At 37.0% G+C, this 23,660-nt stretch overlaps 2 protein-coding genes across 6 annotated transcripts in view; one reads left to right on the forward strand and one right to left on the reverse strand.

Annotated features, from left to right (window-relative positions):
• gns (glucosamine (N-acetyl)-6-sulfatase) overlaps positions 1-15,511 on the reverse strand; it is a 25,479-nt gene extending 9,968 nt beyond the window's left edge. For 2 of the 4 annotated variants that reach the window (XM_023350341.1, XM_023350340.1), the window contains exons 1-13: positions 15,212-15,511; positions 13,962-14,021; positions 12,931-13,137; positions 12,595-12,660; positions 12,094-12,192; positions 11,836-12,003; positions 10,234-10,316; positions 10,032-10,150; positions 9,849-9,952; positions 8,874-8,975; positions 8,017-8,130; positions 7,826-7,936; positions 7,520-7,680 (exon numbers count right to left, since the gene is read on the reverse strand). In XM_023350341.1, coding sequence (XP_023206109.1) covers positions 7,520-7,680; positions 7,826-7,936; positions 8,017-8,130; positions 8,874-8,975; positions 9,849-9,952; positions 10,032-10,150; positions 10,234-10,316; positions 11,836-12,003; positions 12,094-12,192; positions 12,595-12,660; positions 12,931-13,137; positions 13,962-14,021; positions 15,212-15,373 — 1,556 coding nt within the window. In that variant the 5' untranslated portion in view covers positions 15,374-15,511. Of the gene's footprint in view, positions 1-6,661; positions 7,028-7,519; positions 7,681-7,825; positions 7,937-8,016; positions 8,131-8,873; positions 8,976-9,848; positions 9,953-10,031; positions 10,151-10,233; positions 10,317-11,835; positions 12,004-12,093; positions 12,193-12,594; positions 12,661-12,930; positions 13,138-13,961; positions 14,022-15,211 lie in introns of all 4 variants that reach the window. The other 2 variants (XM_023350343.1, XM_023350342.1) reach the window with 2 other exon arrangements.
• Positions 15,512-16,381: 870 nt separating this feature from the next.
• dennd6b (DENN domain containing 6B) lies at positions 16,382-23,318 on the forward strand. 2 transcript variants are annotated; one of them, XM_005815460.2, is made up of 20 exons: positions 16,389-16,616; positions 16,909-16,947; positions 17,054-17,096; positions 17,178-17,281; positions 17,356-17,436; positions 17,516-17,621; positions 18,197-18,276; positions 18,352-18,414; positions 18,486-18,541; positions 18,634-18,756; positions 18,847-18,942; positions 19,592-19,686; positions 19,770-19,835; positions 19,910-19,974; positions 20,048-20,137; positions 20,210-20,263; positions 20,327-20,436; positions 21,762-21,864; positions 21,947-22,021; positions 22,096-23,318. In XM_005815460.2, exons 1-20 carry the CDS (start codon positions 16,476-16,478, stop codon positions 22,216-22,218), a joined length of 1,713 nt encoding a protein of 570 aa, XP_005815517.1. In that variant the 5' UTR covers positions 16,389-16,475; the 3' UTR covers positions 22,219-23,318. The 2 variants fall into 2 exon arrangements, with proteins under 2 accessions (XP_023205561.1, XP_005815517.1); XM_023349793.1 differs by lacking the exons at positions 21,947-22,021; positions 22,096-23,318 and having other exon boundaries at positions 16,382-16,616; positions 21,766-21,859.
• The last annotated feature ends 342 nt before the right edge of the window (positions 23,319-23,660 follow it).

A 23,660-nucleotide genomic window follows, 5' to 3' on the forward strand; every position in this document is an offset into this window, starting at 1 on the left:
ACATACTATACTATGACATCGAAAAAGAGGTAAAAATGACATACTATACAATGACGTCGAAAAAGGCGTACAAATGACATACTATACTATGACGTCGAAAAAGGCGTACAAATGACATACTATACTATGACATCGAAAAAGAGGTAAAAATGACATACTATACTATGACATCGAAAAAGAGGTAAAAATGACATACTATACTATGACATCGAAAAAGAGGTAAAAATGACATACTATACTATGACATCGAAAAAGAGGTAAAAATGACATACTATACTATGACGTCGAAAAAGAGGTAAAAATGACATACTATACTATGACGTCGAAAAAGAGGTAAAAATGACATACTATACTATGACGTCGAAAAAGAGGTAAAAATGACATACTATACTATGACGTCGAAAAAGGCGTAAAAATGACATACTATACTATGACGTCGAAAAAGAGGTAAAAATGGCATACTATACTATGACGTCAAAAAAGACGTCATAGTATACTATGACGTCGAAAAAGAGGTAAAAATGACATACTATACTATGACGTCGAAAAAGAGGTAAAAATGACATACTATACTATGACGTCGAAAAAGGCGTACAAATGACATACTATACTATGACATCGAAAAAGAGGTAAAAATGACATACTATACTATGACGTCGAAAAAGGCGTAAAAATGACATACTATACTATGACGTCGAAAAAGAGGTAAAAATGACATACTATACTATGACATCGAAAAAGAGGTAAAAATGACATACTATACTATGACGTCGAAAAAGGCGTAAAAATGACATACTATACTATGACGTCGAAAAAGGCGTAAAAATGACATACTATACTATGACGTCGAAAAAGAGGTAAAAATGACATACTATACTATGACGTCGAAAAAGAGGTAAAAATGACATACTATACTATGACGTCGAAAAAGAGGTAAAAATGACATACTATACTATGACGTCGAAAAAGAGGTAAAAATGACATACTATACTATGACGTCGAAAAAGGCGTACAAATGACATACTATACTATGACATCGAAAAAGAGGTAAAAATGACATACTATACTATGACGTCGAAAAAGGCGTAAAAATGACATACTATACTATGACATCGAAAAAGGCGTAAAAATGACATACTATACTATGACGTCGAAAAAGGCGTAAAAATGACATACTATACTATGACGTCGAAAAAGAGGTAAAAATGACATACTATACTATGACGTCGAAAAAGGCGTAAAAATGACATACTATACTATGACATCGAAAAAGAGGTAAAAATGACATACTATACTATGACGTCGAAAAAGAGGTAAAAATGACATACTATACTATGACGTCGAAAAAGAGGTAAAAATGACATACTATACTATGACGTCGAAAAAGAGGTAAAAATGACATACTATACTATGACGTCGAAAAAGGCGTAAAAATGACATACTATACTATGACGTCGAAAAAGGCGTACAAATGACATACTATACTATGACGTCGAAAAAGGCGTACAAATGACATACTATACTATGACATCGAAAAAGAGGTAAAAATGACATACTATACTATGACATCGAAAAAGAGGTAAAAATGACATACTATACTATGACGTCGAAAAAGAGGTAAAAATGACATACTATACTATGACGTCGAAAAAGAGGTAAAAATGACATACTATACTATGACGTCGAAAAAGGCGTAAAAATGACATACTATACTATGACGTCGAAAAAGGCGTAAAAATGACATACTATACTATGACGTCGAAAAAGGCGTACAAATGACATACTATACTATGACATCGAAAAAGAGGTAAAAATGACATACTATACTATGACATCGAAAAAGAGGTAAAAATGACCTACTATACTATGACATCGAAAAAGAGGTAAAAATGACCTACTATACTATGACATCGAAAAAGAGGTAAAAATGACCTACTATACTATGACATCGAAAAAGAGGTAAAAATGACATACTATACTATGACGTCGAAAAAGAGGTAAAAATGACATACTACACTATGACGTCGAAAAAGGCGTAAAAATGACATACTACACTATGACGTCGAAAAAGAGGTAAAAATGACATACTACACTATGACGTCGAAAAAGAGGTAAAAATGACATACTACACTATGACGTCGAAAAAGAGGTAAAAATGACATACTATACTATGACGTCGAAAAAGGCGTAAAAATGACATACTATACTATGACGTCGAAAAAGGCGTAAAAATGACATACTATACTATGACGTCGAAAAAGGCGTAAAAATGACATACTATACTATGACGTCGAAAAAGAGGTAAAAATGACATACTATACTATGACGTCGAAAAAGGCGTAAAAATGACATACTATACTATGACGTCGAAAAAGGCGTGAAAATGACATACTATACTATGACGTCGAAAAAGAGGTAAAAATGACATACTATACTATGACGTCGAAAAAGAGGTAAAAATGACATACTATACTATGACGTCGAAAAAGAGGTAAAAATGACATACTATACTATGACGTCGAAAAAGGCGTACAAATGACATACTATACTATGACATCGAAAAAGAGGTAAAAATGACATACTATACTATGACGTCGAAAAAGAGGTAAAAATGACATACTATACTATGACGTCGAAAAAGGCGTAAAAATGACATACTATACTATGACATCGAAAAAGAGGTAAAAATGACATACTATACTATGACGTCGAAAAAGAGGTAAAAATGACATACTATACTATGACATCGAAAAAGAGGTAAAAATGACATACTATGACGTCGAAAAAGGCGTAAAAATGACATACTATACTATGACGTCGAAAAAGGCGTAAAAATGACATACTATACTATGACGTCGAAAAAGGCGTACAAATGACATACTATACTATGACATCGAAAAAGAGGTAAAAATGACATACTATACTATGACGTCGAAAAAGGCGTACAAATGACATACTATACTATGACGTCGAAAAAGGCGTACAAATGACATACTATACTATGACATCGAAAAAGAGGTAAAAATGACATACTATACTATGACATCGAAAAAGAGGTAAAAATGACATACTATACTATGACATCGAAAAAGAGGTAAAAATGACATACTATACTATGACATCGAAAAAGAGGTAAAAATGACATACTATACTATGACGTCGAAAAAGAGGTAAAAATGACATACTATACTATGACGTCGAAAAAGAGGTAAAAATGACATACTATACTATGACGTCGAAAAAGAGGTAAAAATGACATACTATACTATGACGTCAAAAAAGACGTCATAGTATACTATGACGTCGAAAAAGAGGTAAAAATGACATACTATACTATGACGTCGAAAAAGGCGTAAAAATGACATACTATACTATGACGTCGAAAAAGGCGTAAAAATGACATACTATACTATGACGTCGAAAAAGGCGTAAAAATGACATACTATACTATGACGTCGAAAAAGAGGTAAAAATGACATACTATACTATGACGTCGAAAAAGGCGTAAAAATGACATACTATACTATGACGTCGAAAAAGGCGTGAAAATGACATACTATACTATGACGTCGAAAAAGAGGTAAAAATGACATACTATACTATGACGTCGAAAAAGAGGTAAAAATGACATACTATACTATGACGTCGAAAAAGGCGTACAAATGACATACTATACTATGACATCGAAAAGAGGTAAAAATGACATACTATACTATGACGTCGAAAAAGAGGTAAAAATGACATACTATACTATGACGTCGAAAAAGGCGTAAAAATGACATACTATACTATGACATCGAAAAAGAGGTAAAAATGACATACTATACTATGACGTCGAAAAAGAGGTAAAAATGACATACTATACTATGACATCGAAAAAGAGGTAAAAATGACATACTATACTATGACGTCAAAAAAGAGGTAAAAATGACATACTATACTATGACGTCGAAAAAGAGGTAAAAATGACATACTATACTATGACGTCGAAAAAGAGGTAAAAATGACATACTATACTATGACGTCGAAAAAGGCGTAAAAATGACATACTATACTATGACGTCGAAAAAGGCGTAAAAATGACATACTATACTATGACGTCGAAAAAGGCGTAAAAATGACATACTATACTATGACGTCGAAAAAGGCGTAAAAATGACATACTATACTATGACGTCGAAAAAGGCGTAAAAATGACATACTATACTATGACGTCGAAAAAGGCGTAAAAATGACATACTATACTATGACATCGAAAAAGAGGTAAAAATGACATACTATACTATGACATCGAAAAAGAGGTAAAAATGACATACTATACTATGACATCGAAAAAGAGGTAAAAATGACCTACTATACTATGACATCGAAAAAGAGGTAAAAATGACATACTATACTATGACATCGAAAAAGAGGTAAAAATGACATACTATACTATGACGTCGAAAAAGGCGTAAAAATGACATACTATACTATGACGTCGAAAAAGGCGTAAAAATGACATACTATACTATGACGTCGAAAAAGAGGTAAAAATGACATACTATACTATGACGTCGAAAAAGAGGTAAAAATGACATACTATACTATGACGTCGAAAAAGAGGTAAAAATGACATACTATACTATGACGTCGAAAAAGAGGTAAAAATGACATACTATACTATGACGTCAAAAAAGAGGTAAAAATGACCTACTATACTATGACGTCGAAAAAGAGGTAAAAATGACATACTATACTATGACGTCGAAAAAGAGGTAAAAACGACATACTATACTATGACGTCGAAAAAGGCGTAAAAATGACATACTATGACGTCGAAAAAGGCGTAAAAATGACATACTATACTATGACGTCAAAAAAGAGGTAAAAACGACATACTATACTATGACGTCGAAAAAGAGGTAAAAATGACCTACTATACTATGACGTCGAAAAAGAGGTAAAAACGACATACTATACTATGACGTCGAAAAAGAGGTAAAAACGACATACTATACTATGACGTCGAAAAAGGCGTAAAAATGACATACTATACTATGACGTCGAAAAAGAGGTAAAAATGACCTACTATACTATGACGTCGAAAAAGAGGTAAAAATGACCTACTATACTGACGTCGAAAAAGGCGTAAAAATGACATACTATACTATGACGTCGAAAAAGAGGTAAAAATGACATACTATATACTATGACGTCAAAAAAGAGGTAAAAATGACATACTATACTATGACGTCAAAAAAGAGGTAAAAATGACCTACTATACTATGACGTCGAAAAAGGCGTAAAAATGACATACTATACTATGACGTCGAAAAAGAGGTAAAAATGACATACTATACTATGACGTCGAAAAAGAGGTAAAAATGACATATTATACTATGACGTCGAAAAAGGCGTAAAAATGACATACTATGACGTCGAAAAAGAGGTAAAAATGACATACTATAGTATGTCATTTTTACCTCTTTTTCGACGTCGAAAAAGACGTCATAGTATACTATGACGTCTAAAAAGAGGTAAAAACGACATACTATACTATGACGTCGAAAAAGGCGTAAAAATGACATACTATGACGTCGAAAAAGAGGTAAAAACGACATACTATACTATGACGTCGAAAAAGGCGTAAAAATGACATACTATGACGTCGAAAAAGAGGTAAAAACGACATACTATACCATGACGTCGAAAAAGAGGCAATAATGACATACTATACTATGACCTCAAAAAAGAGGTAAAAATGACATATTATACCATGACCTCGAAAACGACTTAAAAATGACATAGAATATAACATGACATCGAAAAGGTCTTAAAAATTACTTATTATACTGACATCGAACATGAGGCCAAATGACACATACTATACTATGTTGGAAATGTCCAAACAAATGACTCACTCATTTGAAGAACATTTTACTAAAACCAGTCTATTATCAAATGACTTGTGAAAATTAGTCATTAACCTCAACTTTATTTGAAAATCATACTTAGAAATGATGTCACCATTATTTTTATCTGAATGTTATGCAGCTGTTGGTCTTTTTTTTAAATAAGAATGTTTCTCCATTTGTGGAAAAGCAGATTCAGGTTGCAGATCCTGATCTAGCAGATGGAAAATGTGATCCATCTTCATACGGCAGCTAAAAGTGCAGCACTATATTTTTTAATTCATTGTTAAAATAAAATTTTGAAGGTTTAAAAAATATCTACCATTGAATATTTAAAAAAGACATTTATTTAGTACAATTTCTTTAGAACCCCTGTTGGCCCCCTGTCTAGAACCGCCCCTGAGCTGCAGGTCTGGGTCTGGTGCATTTTTGCTTAGTATGTTTTTCTTCATTGATAGGAAATCAGATTATCCAAACTGGTAAACCATAATAAAATATTGATGAAATAATACATTAAATGACCACTGAACAATTATTTATGAAATATATCACCATTTGTGAATAAAACACACAGAAAGTAATGCAATGTAAAAACTTTTTATGTATTTAGTGTTAATCTATTGGTATGATTTGTTCTTTAAATGGCCTCTTATTTTGACTATTGCTATTATTTATTAAACATCATCCAAACTCGACATCTTAAGCAATAATAATAATCAAACTAAAATCACAATAAGAAACTTGAATCATAGCTAAATGTTCTGTACCATGTCAGCCTCAGGAGATGATTGAGGATGAAGAGACACTGATTTCTGGTTCTTTAGGTTCTGACGGGTCTGCAGTTCCTCTCCTGATCCATTCTGTCCAGCACACTGCACCACGACGGACACATTTTTTTTTGTCTTTCGATGTACACAGTATCCATCCTCTGAAATTGTTCCGCTTATAATGTGCGTCTTTTCACTCACGTCTGTATTTTTAAAAGCGTTTTTGCTTCTAAGGACATGGAATTGGGTCGAGGACGTTTTAAACAGACGCGGGTTGATAGCAGCTCACCGCGGCTGCGTAGTGTTTGTCTCCAGGCAACCGTGACGTTCAGCATCGGTCTGCAGCGTTCTGGGGTCCTTTAGCTCCTGCCACGAGAATGTAGCTGACCTTAATATTTCCTGTGTTTTATTTTGGTCATTATTATTAAACTTAGTGTTGATGTGTGTATTATAGGCGCGTCTATCGGACAGTTATGTATCGGTTCAATACGGGATGCACATTTAACAGCCAAATTTGGGATGACTCCGTATTTTACGGGATAGTGGCAGTCCTACTCAGGGGTGCTGAGATAGAATCACCACTGTGCTATACTATGACACCAAAAACTTGCAAAGAGGACACTTGCTATACTATGATGAAAAAAATTTGCTAAAATTACACTTGTTTTACTATGAAGCAAAAAATGAGAAAACAATTACTTATTTAATGTAATACAAAAAACGTGCAAAATTGACACATAGTACAGCATGATGTCGGAAATGAGCTCAAATCTGGCGTATTTGAATCACGTATAACATGCCCAATTCCTCATTTAACCAAAGTCAATAGATTAGATGTTTTATAGTCAAAATGTGCACCTTCGATCATAAACTCCAGGTGTTCGACATGTCTGCCCAGAGCACGACTGCAGCATCATCAGCCGATGGTTCATCTTTTCCAGCACTTCCTGCTCGATGGTCTTTGCAATGTTGTTGAGCTGGTAGGGGTCTGCCGTCACGTTATACACTTCCACAAACACCTACAGAACAGACAATCATGCCATGCTTCAGATCCAGCCACTAGCAGTCAAAGAAATCAGGGAGGTTCTGAGCTGCACAGCATATGCTAATTAAAATCCACAAACTGAGGAAAGCTGGGTCTTTTAAATGAAACTGATGATGTACCTCGTTGTCATCGAACTCGCAGTACTGCAGGTTGGCAGAGGGGGCGACGGTGCGCACACAGGCATAAGTGTTGTTGTACGCGTCCTCACACACACAGTCTGGGAAGCATTCCTGCAGAAGAAGATGATTACTTCAGCTTTACACGCTAATTCAACAGATGAACGATAATTTGATCTGGGTTTTCCTCGTACCGACACTCCCGGTCCCAACAGCGGGCAGGCCGGATCCGAAACGTTCCTTCCTTCGCCTTCATACTCCACCAGGATGTCTGTTCTCCAGCTGCTGCTGTTCATCTTCCCTTGCTGCTGAAACAACAATAAATTAAAATGTCTTGGTATATCAAAGTTTGTCATTTCTTTCATTAAAAGTTTTTTTTCCTGTCTTATTTCATCTATGTGTTATAATAATGTCAGCCTGTTAGCACATATTATTGTGTATAATTTGGTATAATTTGACATAAAGGCCTAACTATAGGCACATACCCACTAATATTTGGTTAAATGTTAAAGTTGCACTAAGGTTTCCCATATTTCAAGCTGAGTATTAGGCCAGTCATTTCAGCAGAATTGGGAGAAACCATTTAAAGTTGTTGTTTAAGAATCATCCATAAATTTTGAAAAGTTTAATACTTAAGCCTGGTTTAATGCTGATGTTTGAGATCTTTGTCTCCGAGTTTGAACCATCTAGATGAGAGCTATGTGCGAATAGTTTTAGTATTGTAAATTGTGACAGATTTAGTTTTCCAATATTTGGACAAAAAAACAAACAAAGGATATAAATACTAATATACTATCTGTTAAATAACATGAGTCAGATTCTCAATGCTTCTATTATATACTTTATGTCAAATACAGTTATTTAAATACTTAATGGCGATGATGCAGTATAATAAAATTAAATCAGACTAAGCTTTTTCCGATTTGTGGATGTTTGGTATTTTATAGATTACTATGCATTTAAACCATTGGTAAAAGCTCAGTTGATGATGACTCTATGGCTCGTCTCTCATTAATTGTTCTTGTAAAATAAATAGATGATGTTCTCTCACCATAATGGGCAGGAAGGACATGCCGTCCATTTTGGTCTTGTTGACATAGTAGCCGGCGATGTCCAGGATGGTCGGGCCGAGGTCGACGTTCGCCACCGGCATCTGATAGCATGAGCACAGAACAGATGGTTGAATGTTCAAAGGTATAATTTTACTGTGTTGTAACACATCTGATAATAAGAAAAGTAATTCTGTTCAAAATACTTTATTGATCGAAAAGGGAAAGTAAATAACTCAATAATTTTGAGATTCTTCAGAGTTATTGTAGATGATGATGGCTGTGGTCGGGAATGATCTCCTGTGGTGGTTTGTATTACAGCGAATTTGAAGAAGTTGACTCTAAGGACAAGTGAGATAAAATCCTGATGTGTTTTGCTTTCACACTCCACTGTGTCAAACGAACCAAACCTTGTGAGAAACTTGTTCCCCTCCTCGCCTGTGGGGGCGCTGCAACAAGAACCACTGAAGGAAACAACACAAAAACCTCTGAAGAAGACAAGTTCCTTCTTCGCCAAATGTAAACAAAAATGGAGTGGCGTCAGATTTTAGTGGTTGTAGGATTTCTGTTTTGTCTTTAGCAAAAGACCACAAGACATTTCTTGAATCAGCACTAGACTCATGAGTTTGTTTTGGTTGTATTTACCCAGAATGCTTTAGTTCACTTCCTGCTTTTGGAGTGGTCTCCGGTCCACTTTGCACTCACATATGAATTCGAATCGTGCTAACCGAACCGAGACGAAGGTTTTTAGGTGGACCAGAGCTCTCCTTTTTGGTCAGTTGCGTATGCACACCTCCCCAAACGAATCAAACTTTCTAGACAAATGAACTAGAGTTGGACTAAAGAGGATTAAACATGGCCGAAGAGTGTTCCTTTCCAAATGTACTGCATATTAAAAAAAAAACTGTGTGAAGTGAAGCTAGGAGACAAAATTCATCCCAACAATATAAAAACAGATACGGCGAGAATGTTTGTACCTGGCTGGTCTGGTTGGGTTTGATGTTTGGTCCTCTGACCATAAGAGGAACCCTGATGTCGAACTCATAGAGCTGCCGTTTGTCCAGCGGCAGAGAGAACTGACCTGAATCAGAGCCAAACGTATCAGTCATCACATCACCTAAAGAAAACTGGCAGAGATCAAGTCCAACATCCTCACTCACCTGTATGGTAGCCGTTATCAGAGGTAAAGAAGATGTAGGTGTTCTCTAGTTCACCTCTGACCTCCAACCTCTTCACAATTTTCTCCACCAGATCGTCCACTGACAGTAAAGTTCGCCATCTAGAGCAACACAAACAGATGTTGGATCAGCAACAGTAGAAGCAGATATAAAGGTTAAAAAAATAAAAAATAAAACCACAAACCGCTTCCTGAAGGCGTCATCGAGGAACTGGACAGAGGAGTTGGACATGGGAGTTTTAGCCTGACGGATCAACCAATGTTTGTCCTAAAATGACCAAATGAAGTCAGATTAATACGATTTTTACATTATTGTAGCTTTTTTTAATTGTCCTAAAATAGAGATGGAAATATGAGAGAAAGAGAGTTTACTAAACTATTGGGTGGAAATTAGTTTTCAATAACAGGGCAGCTGAACAATAAATCAATAACCAGTGACGTGCGGTGAGGTTCATAGCTGGTGAGGCACTGGCGTCATCAGAATCAGATTTGCAAATAGATGCATAGATTGACAGCAGTTTACAGGTTATGTTTCACTTCTGCATCCTTACACATACAAACTGTAGCTCACAAAATCTATCGCTGCACTTGACTTGCTTCCCGAATCGTTTAGCCTAGCTCGCTGTCACTTACTCGGCAGTTGAGGAGTGAACAAGACGAACGTCTGGGATCTTGAGCGCCCCCTGCCATGAGGCAAGAGAACTGCCTGCCTCACCTCGAACCTGTTCTCTGCCGTTTATAATCGCTCATTACACGAAACACGTTACACAAACACAGTTGGTGACAAAAAGCACTGTACATTATATACATAAGCTAAATTATTGGAAATAAGTTCACATATTAAATTTGTTTAAACCATTTTATTGACGCCGTACAGCAACATGCTCTCTCCGCTTAGTAGCCAGCGCAGAGCCAGGGGTTGCGCAATCCAAGGTGAGGCAGAGCTCGCTGCTGCCTCACCGGCATCGCTTCCAAGCTTTTGAATGGGAAAATAAGAAAATTCAGCGATTTTGAACAAATAAAAATCGAAATTGGTGAAGCTACATGAAAAATAAATATTTTTTAGTACAAACCACCGGATGAATATAACAATTTAAATTACTTTATGATTATATATTTTCTTTCTTTCCATGATGGCTGGTGAGGCACTGCCTCCCCTGCCTCCCCTGACCGCACGTCACTGTCAATAACAATATATATTGTGATAGAAACATGATCAATATCAATAGATAATATATCTGATAGAATATTCAGAGCACATTCACTGAACTCTGATCCACAGAGGCATTAGCCACCTAAGCTAGGTTGGTGGAATCAACTAACTCAATCGCTCTTTGGATGCCTAGCAACAACCTGCTGGGTAATGAGCAGTTTCAAGTCCCCCGCCCAACTTTGGTTACCTAGCAACAGCCTACTGAGTAACAGTTTCAAGTTTCCCAACTGTGCCTCATAACTGCTTACATTTTTTTTTACAAAACAGCGTGAAGTAAAAACTTTGGATAAAACGGGAAAGGTCACAACACCAAACAAAACACGGATAAATAATTATCGATACTGACAATTATTGATATTGACTGATATGAAACATTATAACTTTTTCAGCCTGTATTGGCCTGGAAACTCTGTTTCTCTGGGGTAACCTGTTGGTTTTTGCCTGTAATTTTTAATGTGACAGTAAAAAGGGAAAAGTTTACTCAGATTTAATATCAGAGTCAAAATAAAAGTGAGAGACTTTTTAGAAATGTTTGAATCCATCTGGTTTCTGCTGTATATTAAAAGTGTCCCACCTTCCCGTGGACGTTAAAGTTGGGGTCTCTGGGAGCCTTGGTGTCGTTGAAGCGGTCCTGGTACTGAGGAGCCGCCGTCCAGGGGGAGTGTGGCGCTGGCGTGGAAACCATCATGAAGAACGGCTGGTAACTGGATTTATACTGGAGGAACTCCAAAGACCTGTTAGCCTGGGAGAAACAAAGACTAAAATTGAAAAAAAATCGCAACATTTGCCCTGCATCTCTAATTGTACCTTTAACATTTAAATGAAGTCTCACCAGCACATCGGTCAGGTAATCTCTGCTGTAGTCCGCTCCGTGTTTCTGAGCCTTCCCATTCACTGACAGAGTGTAGTTGTAGTATTTAGAGTTTTTCTCCTGGAAAACAAAAGTTCACCATTAACTCATTTTGAGGATCTCTGGTTGGTTTAGAGATAAAAACACAAATGAATCTGGCAATTCTTTCTTAAATCCTGCTTTTTCCAACTAAAAAAAATCTTTTTACAAGTTTTAATGGTTCATTTTAATGGTCCAAAATACAGAAATTATGCTAAAATGGATGTGATGCTAAATATTTATTAGTGGTAATTCATAAGCTGGACCATAAACTTTCAGTCAGTCTTGTGAAGGTTAAACAATAATTTATATCTTAATATATTAATCTCACTGTGGTAATTATTTCTGTAAAGATCAACACTGTAAGCCCCAATCAAACTCATATTTGATGTTAGGGTTGAATCATTAAACTTAACATGAACTTTAAAAGCTAAAATGTCTTACCAGTGCCACCCAGTAGCTCCAGCCTGGAGGAACATGCTGCAACCCACCAGCGTCAGAATGTCCGTACTGGAAGACATAAACAATACGGATATTTTCAATAATCTCAATGTAAGACAGAGAGCATTTTAATGAAGAAGCAAAGAAGACAGCAGATGGAAAAATGCATATTACCAAAGTTTAAAATGTTGTAAAAGTAGGAATGAACCAATCTTCTGTCATTACTTAATATTCGGATCTTACTTAAAGTTACATTTTTTAATAACCACATGTAAACACAATGTTGTTTCTCCAGTGAAAACGACGGTTATAGCAGAAGTAGAGGCTCGTGTTTCTGACCTGGTTGAGGTATTTCCCTGCGAAGAAGGTTTGGTATCCTCCGAAGCTCTTCAGGAAAGCGGGGAAAGTCTGCGGCTCCTGGCTCTTCTGCCAGGCCGAGCTGCTGCAGTTCCCCTCCAGCGTGTTGTTGATGACGTGGTGGTTATGGGGGTATTTCCCCGTCAGGATGCTGGCTCGACTCGGGCAGCAGAGAGGACTGGCAACAAACTGAGGAACAGAAGCAAAATGGGCAAAATAAGCTCAAATTTGGAAGTAAATATGGAGGTGCAGAGCTGCCACCTAAACAACAGAAAACTAGGGACATATTACTTTACATCATAAAAACCGTACTGTATGTAACATACAATTGTGCTAAGTTCATCATTCTTATGTTTCATAATAATTTGACTTAGGCGGATCTATCTAAAATATTGATACTGTAGTTTCACATCCCCTCTTGAAATGTTATTTTATTTATGTATTGTAGTTTCTCATATGGAGCTAAATTGGGGCCATAAAATCTTTTCAAAAGAAAAAAAAATTAAACTGCAAGAAAATCTTGAATCTGAAAAGTAGTTTTGAATACATTTCTTTCATAATAATTCCAGATACATTTTTAAAGTTTCAAACCTTTTTCCAATTTCAATATAATTTTTCAGTTTCAAATGGGTTTTTTTTAAATTTATTTTTATTTTTGAACAAACTTTATGGCCCCAATTTAACGCCATATTCTCAACTCAACTGGGAAAACGATTTTGCACTTTGAGCACAAATTTTCTTTGTTTCTCCATTGTTTCTGTTTGACATGTAAATATGCCATTAGAATATTCTGTAGACACCTATATAATATCTAAACTCTGTTCAAGGTAACATCATTAGTATATTGTGCTGCCATTAGACTCAGTCCAAATAACATTTACACACTTAATTATCTTGGATCTGAAAGTAAAAGATCTGCAAACGTTCACATTAAAGCACAGGTCTGTTTTACTTCCCTGTGGCTGCAGCTTTACTCTTCCTCATTATAAGACACATTAAGTGGTGATACTTACTGCGTTTGTGAAGGTTATCCCAGCGTCACCAATTAGTTTCTTAGTCTTGGTCAACGGGTTCTAAAAGACAACAAAGTGGTTTTGTTACGCCACGACTTGTAGAAAGAAACTAAGAACTTCTTAAAAATCCTTTTAAAGACATAAAGCAGAGGCTAAACCTTAAAGTTTCAACTCTAAAAAGGTCCAAGTGCAAATTTCTGCTTCATGTTGCAACCTTAAACTGAGGCAACTTGACAGTCCAGTCCAGTTCTTAATTGGTTTTAATCTTACCTAAAGAAAGGGGATTTCTTTGTGTCAATAGGTAACTTTTCATATGTGGGGTTCCCCAAGCCTCAATCCTTAGACTCTTCCTATTTGATATCTACATTAGCTCAGGTTATAACAAGAAATAAGATTAGTTACCATAACTATGCATATGACACACAGCTCTACGTTACAATAACTGTCTTCAGCTGAATAGAAACCAAACTGAAGTTTTACGTCTTTGTACCTAAAGAGGAAGGATCTAGAGTCAGCAGACAGCTTCAGTTATTACAGCTAGAAACTAAAAGTCAGGCCTGAAATATGGGTCTGAGTTTTCAGAGATGCATAAAGACAGTTAAAAAAAATCAATCTTCTATCACCTGAAGAACATTTCCAAAATTAAAGTACTAATATCCCAGAAAGATCTAAAGAAACTAATACATGTGTTTATCTTGAGAGTGCAGAGAATAGACTTTAAAACACGTATGTTAGTTGATAAATAGCTCAGCATCAAAATACATTAAAGATCTGCTGTTGCTGTTTCAGTCTTCTGGTTCTGTTTTGTGTCACCAGAACCAGAACCAAACATGGAGATGCAGCATTCAGCTTTTATCCTCCATTAATCTTTAAAATACTATTTGATGATCATTAATGATCGAAGTGGACAAAACATAATGTTTGTTGCTTATGATTACTGTTTTAAACCACTTTGTCTTGTTGCTGTAATGTGCCACACAGCTAAACTTTAAAACGTTTTCCTTCAAATAATACATCATTATCTCCCCAAACCCGTAATTTGGCCAAAATTGAAGGGATGACGCTTTAGGGAAGATTCTGCTGACTCTATTAAGATTCCTAAATGATGGTTTCAACCAGGAATGTGAGCCATCAGCTTTAGACTGAACTAACAATTATATTCAGACGTAATTAACATTTTTACCACAATTAACACAAATCTGATGCTGTTAACCATTAAATATCAATTAGTAGTGATAACATGTACCGACCAAGCCGCCCAGAGCGACGTCCAGGTCGTCAGTGAGTATTAAAACGACGTTTGGTCTCCGGTTGGTTCGTCCAAACAACCCGTAGCTTTGCTGGCTCCACAGAGTGACGCAGATTAGCAAATAACTCAAAAGGCTCCTCAAACAGTAGCGATGAGACTCCATTTTCTAAATCCGGGTGTAAAATACCTTAGCTAGCCGTTTGTAGAGTCAAAGTCGCGGCTTAAAAATAAGGGAAAATGGTGTTCAGAGGATAAAACTAACTGTTCGGAGCTACACTGACAGACAACGGTTTCCAGTATACGGGTCACGTGCTAATACGGAAGTCCCAATCAGCTGACTGCCGCGTCCGTCAGTTTCGACGCCATATTGTGTGTGGCAAGTTGTGGAAAACGCAAAAAGAGGGTCTTAATTATTGTTTAAGGCTTTAACATTAGCTGCGAGGGATGTAGTGATACCAGAGATGGGCAGAGTACCCAAAAATTGTACTCAAGTAAGAGTAGCGCAACATATTTTTACTCAAGTAAAAGTAAAAAGTAGCCATCCAAGAAATTACTCAAGTAAGAGTAAAAAAGTATTTGGTAAAACATCTACTCAAGTGCTTAGTAACTGATCAAATGAGCAATCCAGAAATTGAGGACAAAATATAGTAAGTATAGTATGTCCTACATCACACCTTCAGCAAGTGCTGCTAATCCATCTCTATAGCTTTTGTTGTTTCTTTCTAAATGTCTCTGTGGCCATATGGTTAGAAAGCATTAATGTAGCTTTCATTTCAACTCATTTGTGATTTGGTGTTGCACTTCCAGGATTATTTGAGCTTTGGGGATGCAAAATTATTATGTTGTCATGATTATGCATCGTAACTGTCTGGAAGAATAAAGTACAAGGAAACTCCTTCTAGATGCCCAGCATCCAAAACCAGAGGGAATAATTGTCCATAAATGCAACATGTCAATGAAAAATCTATGAAGAAATCTGCAAAAAGAATAAATCACAGCTAATAGTGATACATAAGCATCAAAATAATAAGAAATAAAATATTAAAATATTTCACCCTACCTGTATTGAATCTGTGTAGTGTATGTTTCACAAAATATTTAACTTTTTAACAATATTCTAATATTTCAGGCGCACCTGTATTGTGTTATTGTTCTGTTTGCTCAGAATCGATGAGTTTGGATCCGCCTCTCCAGCTGTTGTGCGCCCCCCCGCGCCCCCGACTGCTTATTTCAGGGGAGCCGAATTCCGCACAACACCTGCCGCGATGGATCCGTTGGACGGGTTCGGTTCTCCCGGACGGGAAGAGGCTGCGGCAGACAGCCGATCCGCATGGACCCGCTTCTCCTCCTGGCTGGAGTGCGTGTGTGTGGTTACCTTCGATCTGGAGCTCGGACAAGCCATTGAGGTGCGCTAGCTTAGCATCGCTAGCATCAATCTTCGTTTGAATAATGTACCACTTTAAATCTGAGCAGTCTAGTAGGAAAACCTACTTTGTAAGACAAAAATATTTAAACGTAAAAAAAAAGCCTAATGTTTAATTCTTAATTTGGCGTGTTTAGTAGCTGAGAAATCTATTTGTTTTTAAAATTATTTGGTCACATTTTTCTCATAAGTAAGACTTTTGTAGAAATGAAGACTAGTTAAATTAATGGAATTTTAAATGGAGTCTGGTATTCATTCATTCTTTCCGCTTGCAGCTAGTTTATCCACAGGATGTGAAACTCACAGAGAAAGAGGTGATTTATTATAATTAATTGTATTTTTTTTTTTAAATCCAAATAAATCTGATGTGCCATTAAATCATTTCATCTGACTTATGGTGTTGTTTTGGTTTATTGTCAGAAAACCAGCATCTGTTACTTGTCCTTTCCTGACTCCTACTCAGGTAAAGAAACATTTATCAAATGTAGTTGTTCTGAGGAGGTGAAGTTCAAAGGTCAAACGATGTAAATCTGATTTTCCTCAGGATGCCTTGGGGATACTCAGTTCACCTTCAGGTTACGCCAATCAGTTGGGCGTCAAAGTTTCAGAGACGACATCTACAACAGAGACGCCCCCGCCACGCTGCAGGTGAGCTTACCTGAGACATCTGCTTCAGGTGTGTCCCACAGAGAGCAGGTAAAACAGACGTGATGTCTCCTCAGAGGGAAACGGCACATTTTTTCGGCTACGTCTACTTCCGTCAGGTGAAGGATGTGTCTGTGAAGAGAGGCTACTTTCAGAAGGTAACTCACCTGTTCTCCATTATTTGTGGTTAATTTGATGAGGTCACCTGATGGTTTTTATCATAACGTTATCTTTCAGTCGCTGCTGTTGGTGTCCAGGTTGCCCTACACACACCTGTTTCATTCGGTGCTGCAGATCATCGCACCAGAGTTCTTCGAGAAGCTGGAACCGTTCCTGGAAGCAGGTGATGACGCTTGTCTTTGAGTTTCTGAAATCCAAAAGTCGAAAATTTTTACTTTTGGAACTCAGAAATTTCCAAGATTTTTTTTTAGAGACTAATCTCAAAATCTCAGAGTTTTTTCTACCAAATTTTAAGAAATGTACATTTTTCTACAAAAATTTGTGAGATTTAAAAATTTCAGATGTTTTTCTGGAAAATTCTTGACTGTTGAAACTCAGAAATTTCCAAATTTTGTTCCTAGAGATTAATCTCAACATTTTAGTTTTTTTCTAGCAAATTTACAACTTTAACCTCAGAAATTTCCTTTTTTTTCCTTTTAGGAAATTTGTGAGATTATTTTTAAAATTTTTGATTTTTTTATATTATTTTTTTTTTACTTTTCAAGGTCATAAATTTCTTAGCTTTCTTCAAGAAAATTTCTGGGACTAATCTCAAAAGTTCTGAGGGTCTTATATATATATATATATATATATACATATAAATTTCCGCCTTTTCTCCTAATACAGGATTGTATATTGACTCCTCTGTGTCATTAAAACAAGCCAGTTTGACTCACCCAAACTCTGTTCATCTTGAAGTTTGCAATGAGATTGACCAGTGGCCCAACCCCTCACCTGGACAGACGCTCAACCTGCCCATCGTGGGCGTTGTCTTACAGGTCAGCAGAGGTAAACACAGGTAAACGGAGAGACGCGTGGAAAATCACCTTTTCTGTTATTTTTCTCTGTTTCAGGTTAGAATTCCTTCAAAAGCAGACAAACCAGGAGGAAGTCCCGTCAGACAGATAACTAACGAGGTCAGATCCGTTCTCCCTCCTCCTTCCTGTCCCTCAGCTTCTGTTGTCATAGTAACAGCTTGTCCTTTTAGAGCCCGCTGCCAGCTCCAACGCTCCTTCCAACCATCCACGAACTGGACCTCTTTAAGTTAGTGCTGCCCCCTGCCGTTGTTATGAACTTGACCACTGATTGGTCCCAGCGGTAGCCGTCGCTCACCCCCCCTCCTCCGTCCTCCTCAGGTGTTTCCAGTCGGTTCTGATCCACCTGCAGATGCTGTGGGAGCTCACGCTGCTCGGCGAGCCGCTGGTCGTCATGGCGCCGTCTCCGACCGTCTGCTCAGAAACAATACTGGCTCTGGTCAGGTAGCTACTAAAAAAGCCTGGCGGCCAATCAGCAGGGAGTGTTGGCGTTGTCATGGTAACAGCAGGTGTGAATGTTTCCGTTCCTCTCAGCTCCATAAGCCCTCTGAAGTTCTGCTGCGACTTCCGGCCGTATTTCACCATCCATGACAGCGAGTTCAGAGAGTACACGACCCGGACGCAGGCGCCGTGAGTCTCTGGCCACCAAAACGCCACGACCGATCACACTTTACAAAACGATAAACGTTTAATTTTAAATGCTTAACATTTTCATTTCAACATTTTAAATTTAATTTTAAAATGTTTAAAATTCCAATATGTTTAAAATTAGTATTTATTTATGAGTAAATAAAGCTTATTTATAGATAAATAAACTTTATTTATTTATAAATTAAGTATATAAATAATAATGTTTATTGGTAAACATTATAAATAAAGTTTATTTTATAAACTATATTTTAGAAATGTTGTAATAATTTGAAAGCAAAAGATGCTTAATAGGAGATTTTTTTATTTTTATTTAAGCCTGAATAAAGCTAAAACTTCCACTTGAGGAGTTCTGGTACAGTACAGTTTTAAAAACAAAAGTGTTGTTTGTTTTAATCTTAAATGCAACATGTTTATATTTTTAGCTTAATTTCTTCTCTAACTATGTTGGTCTTTCATTAAATGGTATTTTTAGAGTCTGTATGCACAGGTTAAAGATTAATCAGTTACCAAATTAGTTGACCATCATTTCAATAATCGATTAATCGCAATTAGTCCGATTAATCGGTTCAGCTACCAGTGCGATTATTCCGTGTACCTTTGCTAAAGTTTCTCTCTCTTTCTGCTTCAGTCCAAATGTGGTTCTGGGGGTCACCAACCCGTTCTTCATCAAGACTTTTCAGAACTGGCCTCACATCGTTCGACTGGGAGAGATCAAGATGGCCGGTAGACTTCGCTCTCTTTGTATCGGTTTCTCTCTGACTGCAGATCAGGCCGTATTTTATTTGGGCGTCTGCGTTTTTTTCTAGGTGATCTTCCGAAGCAGGTGAAGGTGAAGAAGTTGTCCAAGCTAAAAACTCTCGACACCAAACCAGGTAACTTAACCTGACTCGTCTTTCTTCTTTAGTTCACGCCTGCAGCTTGCTGTTGTTTGAATGTTTGTGTACAGGGATTTACACAGCCTACAAAACGTTTCTACACAAAGACAAAATCCTTATCAAGAGGCTTTTGAAGGTGAGCATACGTCCATGTTGCCTGATGGTTTAAACACCAGCAGCTTAGTGGATGTTTTTTCTGTTTTTTGCAGGGAATCCAGAGGAAAAGGCCGTCAGAGGCTCAGAGCGCCATCTTGAGGCGACACCTGCTTGAGCTGACGCAGAGCTTCATCATTCCTCTGGTGAGGAATCGGTGCAGAAGCAGGTGATTCTGCAGGTGAAACTGTCAGTAAACCCTCCGTCTTGTCTGACAGGAGAGGTACATGGCGAGCCTGATGCCTCTGCAGAGATCAGTCACAGCCTGGAAGGTACGGCCCGTCATCACAGCGGATCTCTAGCAGCCATAAAATGACGACTTGGTGTTTGTTCAGACTCCTCCGCAGGTTCGTCCCTTTAGTCAGGACGAGTTCATTTCCACTCTGGATCACACCGGTCCTCAGCTCACCTCCATGCTCAGAGGGGACTGGATGGGTCTGTACAGGTGAGTCGCACAGGTAGCAGCAGGTTGTCGACTGCTGTGGTGCCTCCATATCAGTTAATGGGAGTGTTTCCGTTCCTTTACGGCGAGTTTTTAAAAATAACTGATCCAGAAAAACGTCAAAACATTCAGCAGAAAACGGTAACTCATTCTTATAAACAGGAATGCACCAATAAATCGTTCCAAATTTCCTTAATTGGAATATGAACTGCCAGATCAGGCTTTTTAAACGTTGGTCGTTGGTGATCGGCCAGAAAACTGCAATCGGTGCACCTCAGTTATAATCGAGGTGTTTTCACACCCAATGCTGTTGCATATTCTGAAACATCTCAATCTGGATCAGGAGGCAGCAGGCCGAGTTAGCTTTGAAAGCGAGTGTTTTTTATTTTCACAGCGGAAATAGAAGCGCTGCGGATCCTAATCTATTCTTTGACAAATCTGTAATTAGTGTAGAATAATATAATCCCACATCTAGTAGATGCTGGAGGGAGTATAAGGATCAGACCAAGAGAATAATTTTTTTAAATTGTCATATTACTAGAAGAAAGTTTTAACTTTACAAGAAAAAAAGCTTAGAAAGTCTTAAGGATCTGACGTGACTATGATCATTTCTTTCAAACAACTGAGTCGATTTCAAAGTTATGATAATAATTTGATGTAAAATCAGGAATGTTGAGCATCTTGTTCATTTTGGTATTGATTTTACAAATAAGAAAATCTTTTAAGGCGGTAAGATTGATTTTCATGTAGGAGTTATTAAATTACTGTTTTATTCTCCCAATATTATGACTTATTGTAATATTAGATCTTAATTCTAGAATGACTTTAATCCCATAATATTACATCTTTATTCTCTTATGACTTTACAATATTGATATTGACTTTATTCTCGTAATATTATGACTTTATTTAATATTACTATATTCTTGTGTAACTTTATTCTCATTAAGTTTGCAATATTGATATTACGACTTTATTCTCATATCTCTTTAGTGCCGCAATTTCAAGAAAAACTAGTTTAGTTTGAGCGAAATACTCTGTCATACATGATGCTGAGTCAGTGTTGCTGTTCTAGATGCAAAAATTATTGTTGTAAATATCCTCTAATTAAGAATTTTCTTAAAACTAATGCAAAGCATCATGGGATTTGACTTCAGAGCAGCATTGATGTTAAAATGGAAAGCAATGCAGAGATGGGAAAAGTTTTTGCTGTTTCAGACCATCCATCATACTGCCACCACCGTGTTAAACTATCAATATGGCGTTCTTTTTCTGTTTTTACACCAGATAAGCCTAATTTAAATTAAATATAGTTTCCTTCCGCTCAGAAAGTTCTTCAGGTCCCTGAACTTTGAAGGCTGGTACCGCCAGCGCCACAGAGAGATGACGCAGAAGCTGGAGAGCCTCCATCTGGAGACGATCTGCGACGCCGTGAGTGTCTTTCCTCACCTCCAGTGTTTGAATATTTCCGACGAGTTTCCATCTTGTAACGGTGACGCCGGATTTTGTGCAGGACCTTCTGGGCTGGACCAAAGACAAGTCGGAGGTGGAGATCGTGGACCTGATCCTGAAGCTCAGAGAAAAGCTGGTAATGAGATTTAAAATGAGAAGAAAGTTCTGGAAAATAATCAGAATGTGTTCATAACTGCCCGTTTCTTCCAGATCAAAGCTCGCCGGCAGCAGCTGCAGGTCAAAGATGGAGTTTTAGACAAACTGGACGCTTTCATAAACTCTATAGTCGGCTCGCTGCCTGAAGACCTGCAGCCCGTCCTGAACGCACGCTGATGCCATCAAACCTGAAAGCCTGAAACCCGGATACAAGCCCAAACAATGCAGACGAGTCTGGCTGAAGAGTGAAGACTTCGTGACGACACAGAAGATTTTCATTTATCTCAACAGAAAGCCCAACAGCAGACGGTCCAATCACACAGCCGTTATTTTTCTAGTCTGAGAAATTAAAGACATTAACATGCTGCTCTCTCCATGTATTTTATCTTAATATAGTCTTAATATATTGAGACTTTATTCCCACATGACTTATTCTGACAATAGTATGACTATTTTCTTGTTTGACTTTATTCTCGTACAAATGATCCTCATATTAAGACTATTTTTCTGCTGACTTTATTCTCGTAAAATAACGACTTTAGTTCCCTACAACTCTTTTCTTGTATGACTTATTCTCGTAACATTACAACTTTTTTCCCCCTCATATAACTTTATCTTCCCATAACTTTATTCTGGTACGATTTGTTCTCATGTTATGACTATATTTTTGTACAACTTTACAAGACTTTAGTGTATAACTTCTCGTAATATTACTTTGTTCTCGTGCGACTTATTTTCATAATGTTACTTTATTCTTGTACGATTTATTCCCGTAATGTTATGACTATATTCTTGTACAACTTCGAACCATGACTTTAGTGTTGTGCAACTTTATTTTTGTATAATTTCTTGTAATATTACTTTATTCTCATACGACTTTATTCTTTTTTGACTATTATGGCTTTATTCTGGGGCGACTTTACTCTTCTACTATGAAGAATAAAGTGTAGTAAGACTTTATTCTTGCAGTATTACTCCTAGTAGAGTTATGAATATAGTCACAAAACTTTATTCTTGTAACTATATTCTCATATTCCCACTGCTTAAGGCTGAGACATTTAGATAGAAACTCAATGTAGAAGTGAGATAATTCTGGCTGTAGAGATTTCATGGTAGCAAAGATATTAATATATCTAAAAGAAAAGCCCAACTTAGAACAGCAAATAGTCAAAACACACGGCATTATTTTTCTAGTATTGTATAGAAATTAAAAACACTAACATGCTGCTCCCTCTTTATGTATTTGTGCTCTAAAAAATAAAACTTGAATCATCTGAGCCTGGGTTTGTTTTGAATTTAACACTGAAATTGATCAGGTTCTGGATTCAGTCTAGTCTGGATTAAGTTTCTTTATACATCAAGATGTTGGTCTGGATACTTTTCTGAAATAAAGTCCTGTTAATGACGAAAGAAATGTACAAACGAAATTTACGTATTAGTTCCAAGCTTTTTGCACACGTAACGTGGTTTCACAACATTAGTGGGTCAGTGGCGAAGACGAACGTACAAATTTACATTTTACCCATGATGGACGCAAAACGGTAGGTAGCTAGCTAGCTAACATATTAGCAGCTAATTAGCGGTAGCCACAGAACAAAGATATCTACGCGCGACTCAAA

The sequence above is a fragment of the Xiphophorus maculatus genome, chromosome 17 (assembly GCF_002775205.1).
Source record: "Xiphophorus maculatus strain JP 163 A chromosome 17, X_maculatus-5.0-male, whole genome shotgun sequence".
In the NCBI taxonomy this organism is placed as follows: Eukaryota; Metazoa; Chordata; class Actinopteri; order Cyprinodontiformes; family Poeciliidae; genus Xiphophorus; species Xiphophorus maculatus.